Below are 5,994 nucleotides of genomic sequence, written 5' to 3'. Positions count from 1 at the left end.
AAAAAAAAAAAAAAAAAAAAAAAAATATATATATATATACTTTTAAAAATAGCAGTTATTATGTACTTGCAACCTAAGTAAGTCATTATTTAAAATTAATAGGGATGAATTTCACTTGATCCCAATACATGATCAATCTAGCCAAAGAATTCACCAGCAACATTGACCATTACTTGGATGACCTTTGAAGAATGCAACAGACACACCCAAATACACATATACACACATATCCAATAACATTCACCAGTCTTAGTTGTATAATTAGCACCTCATTTGTGATAGAAAGTCAGTTCTGCATATTTACTTGTCCAGTCTATATCAAAATCTTTTAACAAATTAGGTTAGAAAAATAAATCCCTAAAAGCTTAAAATGCAAAGAAACAGGAAATTTACCTTATTTTCCTCATACTTGACTATCACTAAAAGTTATCGAAATACTAATGAGAGGACTAATGTTGTCATTGGCTCCTCCCAATTTAAAAAAGTTATTGCTGCCCCATTTTATCACTAAGGCTATTTGATGCTTAGAGAAAGCTTAAGAAACTTGTTCAACATCACAAAAGATCTAGAATCTGTAGAAGCTAGGATCTGAACTCAAGTCTTGTGATGTTACAGCCCTGCTGTGTAACCACCAATCAGCAGAACCTATGTTCTTGACAGGAGCCAAGAGGTGAAACACTGAGACCAGTACCTTTACTCCATGTTTGGAAGTAAGGTATTTTGGGGATGGTTTATATCTTATTTGATTTATAAATAACTTGGACTTTTAAAATTTATAAAACAGGAGTTAGGCAGAGGTGGATGATCTATAAGCTTCTCTGCCCAGCTAATGTAAGAATGAGCTTTAGTTTGACGTTTTCTCACCGTCATCCTTTTCCTTATCCCTTTCCCTACCTGTAAGTATTTTCAAGATGAAGACATTGGGAGATGTTATTTACATCAGGCATAGTTTTAAACAGAAGCCACATTGACTGAGGGACTATTTGATATCTTTGAGCAAGTTCATATAGGCTCACATTGCCTCCCTGCTCTTTTAATTTTCAATCACTTCTTTTTACAATTCCTTTTCTGGAATAAATGCAAAGCAACAAAAGGTATTTAATGAAGAACACTAATAAAACCGTGACCACAACAGGTTGAATTTGTGGTATCCTAAGGAGAGATAATTGGAAAACTGACCAAATAGTTTTCTTCTGCCAAATATGTATGGTTTCAGTCTTGAAATTTGTTTTTTAAATTTGTTTCTTTGCCGTTATTAGAAATAAAGTATAAAATATGTATGCTTTTACATTATAAATGGTTATATAAGTTAAAAACTTACAAAAAGGTAAAAATAACATGCATAGCTACCCAACAAAAAGTACTTTTAATATTTTGTTGTGCCTTCCTCCAAACTGTACCTTTGTATCTGAATTCTACCTAGGCTGTATCCATGATATATACAACAACATTTATATACTGCTAAACATTGTATCATAAAGAGGTTCTTATTTTTTATATAATTTTTATGTCATAGTAATAGATGTTTTCATAATAATCTATTGAATTGTTGAATGATAATTTTCCTAATTCTTCATCATGCACTGAGTATTTAGGTTAACAATTTTTACTGCTGTCATTGATCCTGTGAGAAACACCTTTGTTCTCTAGCTTTGGACTGTTTCCCGAATGGTGCATTTCTTGGCCAAAAAAATTGTACGTTTTTAGCATTAATAACACCTGTTGCCTCAATGTTTCGCCAAAGGCACTGTATAGTTTAGAATGCTAGCAACGATACTAAGGAGTGCCATTTTTATTACATCCCTTCCAGTACTGTATATAAGATTTTTTTCAAAATATGATTGTGATTTTTTTAAAGTGAATAATGGTACCTCCTCAAAGTCTTTGAATGCTTTTCATTTAACTATTAGAGTGAAGGAGCCTCCCAGGAAGGAATTCTGGAAGATACACCTGTGGAGCCTGACAATGAGGCTTATGAAATGCCTTCTGAGGTAAGAGTTTATACACATGAAACTCCAAAAATAAAGTTTAAGCGTTCAAGTTGGGTCCAATAATCAGTACCCCAAATCTGTCACTGTCAGATTTCCCTTATGTTTGTCCTTAAAGAGAATGACTTACTCTCTAGATGCACAAGTTAGCCAAATCCAGGACATGTATTGTGTGGACAGCTTTCAAGCTATGAATGGTTTTTACGTTTGTAAAGAGTTAAAAAAAAAAAAAAAAAAAAAAGGCAACAGCACTGATAGAGAGGGTATGTGGCCCACACAGCCTAAAATATTTACAGCCTGGCCTTTTACAGAAAGAGATTGCTGACCCCTACATTGAAGAATTATTTTACTAGAAACTTTACCTTCTAAAACAAATGCCAAAATGGAAAGTTAGAGAAATCAACTAAATGCCAAAAGTAGTAATTATTATTTGCCATACATTTCTAGTGAGATGTTTGCATAGTAAAATAAAAGTTACTCAAAAAAATTAGAGAGTAGAAATATGATAAATGCATAGTTTGCAATAATGGATACATTTCAGTCTAGCATTTTAAACAGCATACTTTAATTTGAAAGTAAGTTTCTTTAATAGAAAAGGTATCACAAGAGAAATTAGAAAATACTTTTAGATGAATGAAACTGACTCAGGAAGAAATAGAAAATCTGAATAGATTTCTAATTAAAAAAGAATGAATTATTAAAAAACCCAGCCAGGGAGAGAATTCCAGGACCAGATGGCTTCACTGGTGAATTTTACCAAACATTTAAAGAAGAAGAAATACCACTAATTACAATTAATGCCAATTAACTTACCATTCAAAAAATAGAAGAGGGATCACTCCCTAACCAATTCTATGAGGACAATATTACCCTGATATCGAAACCAGACATCACCATTAAAAATTGAGTTAAAGTGTGTTGTAGTTAGGTTATTCTTCTTCTTCATGGCATTATTAAAAGGCATACTGATAATCATTCCATTTGCAGAAATTGAGCTTAAATTATTTGCCTAATTAATTTTACCAATATTTGGGGGTCTTTTTATACATGGCACAATGCTAATAAACACTATAGAAATACAGGAAGAGTAACTGCTAGTACCAGGATGCAAGGAGTTTACACCCTAGTAGGTTTGAAAAACAAATACAAGTGTATCCCTTCATTTAGTCATCATATGATACCCTTAACAAACATTACTGACTGCCTTTTATGCACCAGGCATCACGGGGCAAAAATATACACGATGCACAAAAAAGGTTAACATTTTACAAGATTTCTTCAGATCAGTCGGGAGAAGTTTTATAGCAGAGGTGGTAGTGATCTGCGTGGGAAGGGGTGGAAGATATGATAGGCCAAAATGAAGGGAGGACATTCTAACACAAGGAAAACTCCAAGGCGTACACGGCTGAGAGTGCATGTGGATATGTCTGAGGCACAGTGAGTAATTTAATGTGGTTCCAGCTTTGAGAATAGTGACAAATGAAGGCTGCAGAGATGGGTCAAAGACAAATTGTAAAGTACTGTAAAAACCTGGCCATTTAAGTTTGTACTTCATTCAGAAAGCAGCTTGAGTTATTGAAAATATGTTTTTAAGCAGGATTCTGATATTATTAGAGTTATTTTTTAGGAGGACTAATCTGGCCACTTTGGTTAAGACCATCAATATATATATATATATTTTTTTGCTGTACGCGGGCCTCTCACTGCCGTGGCCTCTCCCGTTGCGGAGCACAGGCTCCGGACGCGCAGGCTCAGCGGCCACTGCTCACGGGCCCAGCCGGCCTCTCACTGTTGCGGCCTCTCCCGCTGCGGAGCACAGGCTCCGGAGGCGCAGGCCCAGCGGCCACCGCTCACGGGCCCAGCCGCTCCGCGGCACGTGGGATCTTCCCGGACCGGGGCACGAACCCGTGTCCCCTGCATCGGCAGGTGGACTCGCAACCACGGCGCCACCAGGGAAGCCCAATATTTTTATTGTATATGTCATCCAAGTATTATAGGGGGAGAGGAGGAGCTTTGAAATAGTAATAATTGAAGCCACAGATGAAGATGATATTCCCAACTGGGAAAGTAAAAGGAGAGAAAATGTGACTTGCCTTTAAATGTTGTAGAACCAAATCAGGTGATTTCTTAGAAGGAAACTAACACTTTAGTTGAAGAAAATGAGAGCCAGATAAGATAGACCGGCTACTGTGTCCTACAGGACTAGGTCATATGATTATTAAATGGCACATGTGGAAGTAGAATTCAGACACCCTAACGCTGACCACAAGAATAATAATTCAATTTTATATTTGACAGGAAGACAAAACTATTAAAAAGAAGAAAATTATACTGGATATAGCAGAATAGTTCCAGAACTGTTAAGACTATAACCCTTATTCAAAGTGGCAAGCCATGTCCCATCTCATTTGCCCTAAAGCCCTGATTACTGTCACCTATACTAAAACTTCGTGTTGTCTTTCCGCTGTTCCTATTATTAGGAAGGGTATCAGGACTACGGACCTGAAGCCTAAGAAATATCTTTGCTCCCAGTTTCCTGAGATCTGCTGACAGATGTTGCACCCCGTACAAGCGCTCAGTTCCAACGTGCCCAGTCATGACATTTTCTCAAAGTTTGCAGTGTGTTTTGAAGTCTTCCATCAGCAGTGATTGGAGTATCTGTACCTGCCCCAACTCAGCATTTCGGTGCTTGCCTCTCACCTAATATATGATAGCAGGGTCTCTGTGTGCTGTGGATATTGTGGCTTCAAATCTAAAATGTTAAATTAAATTAAAAACACCTAAGTGACTACCACTTATTTCTAAATCTTCACTAATTTTTTGTTGCTGATGTTGAAAAATTGTGAGTGATTTACTATAAGATTTTAAGGTATCTTTTAATGATTCTAAATATATTGATGTATTGTGAAATTTAATACATAAAATACTTAAATACGTGAGCATGAAACTATGCACCTATAAATATTAACTATAAAATGTTAGTTTTGTGATGTGTTTTCTTATCTTGTGCTTGTATATAAATGGTGAAAATTAATAAAATGTTCTCATTACAAAAATCTTATTTTTATCCCATCTCACTTTAATAATAAAACCATGCTATAAACAACATGCAATGAGAGCTGACACAATTAACTTAAATATAAAGTTCTTAATGGCCATTTGAAGGAGGAGAGATTTTAGAGGAGTTTAAAAAGACGAGATGAAACATTAACCCTTTACTGTGGGAATTCCCTGAAGCAGCCCTGCCCAAAATATGTTCTGGTGTGCACCAGTACCTTAAGAGGCCTTACTAAAATGTGGGTTCCCCTCCTACACTGTTGGTGGAAATGTAAGTTGGTGCAGCCACTATGGAAAACATTATGGAGGTTCCTCAAAAAACTAAAAATAGAATTGCCATACGATCCAGCAATCCCACTCCTGGGCATATATCCAGACAAAGCTATAATTCAAAAAGATATATATGCACCCCTGTGTTCACAGCAACTGTTCACAATAGCCGAGACTTGGAAGCAACCTAAATGTCCATCGACAGATGAATGGATAGAGAAGATGTGGTACATATATACTGGGCTGGCCAAGATGTTTGTGTGGGTTTTTCACAAATGAACTTTTCGGCCAACCCAATACACAGCCATAAAAAAGAGTGAAATAATGCCATTTGCGGCAACAAGGATGGACCTAGCAATTATCATACTAACTGAAGTAAGTCAGAAAGAGACATATGATATCATTTTGTGTAATCTAAAATATGACACAAATGAAACTACAAAACAGAAACAGACTCACTCACAGACAGAGAGAACAGACCTGTGGTTGCCAAGGGGGAGGTGGAGTGGGGAGGGATAGAGTGGGAATTTGGGGTTAGCAGATGCAAACTATTATATACAGAATGGGTAAACAACAAGGTCCTACTGTAGAGCACAGGGAGCTATCTATATTGAATATCCTGGGATAAACCATAGTGGAAAAGAATATGAAAAAGAATGTATATATATGTATAACTGAA

The 5,994-nt window shown here is 36.3% G+C and overlaps 1 protein-coding gene across 3 annotated transcripts in view; it reads left to right on the top strand.

The window, feature by feature from the left end:
* SNCA (synuclein alpha) overlaps positions 1-5,086 on the top strand; it is a 138,450-nt gene extending 133,364 nt beyond the window's left edge. For 2 of the 3 annotated variants that reach the window (XM_024126656.2, XM_028491516.1), the window contains exons 5-6: positions 1,911-1,991; positions 4,469-4,918. In XM_024126656.2, coding sequence (XP_023982424.1) covers positions 1,911-1,991; positions 4,469-4,501 — 114 coding nt within the window. In that variant the 3' untranslated portion in view covers positions 4,502-4,918. Of the gene's footprint in view, positions 1-1,910; positions 1,992-4,468 lie in introns of all 3 variants that reach the window. The other variant, XM_024126653.1, reaches the window with a different exon arrangement.
* Positions 5,087-5,994: the final 908 nt, after the last annotated feature.

Source organism: Physeter macrocephalus, chromosome 7, assembly GCF_002837175.3.
Source record: "Physeter macrocephalus isolate SW-GA chromosome 7, ASM283717v5, whole genome shotgun sequence".
Taxonomy (NCBI): domain Eukaryota; kingdom Metazoa; phylum Chordata; class Mammalia; order Artiodactyla; family Physeteridae; genus Physeter; species Physeter macrocephalus.
Note: the sequence above shows the minus strand (reverse complement) of the source record. Positions and strands in the feature narration are given on the sequence as shown.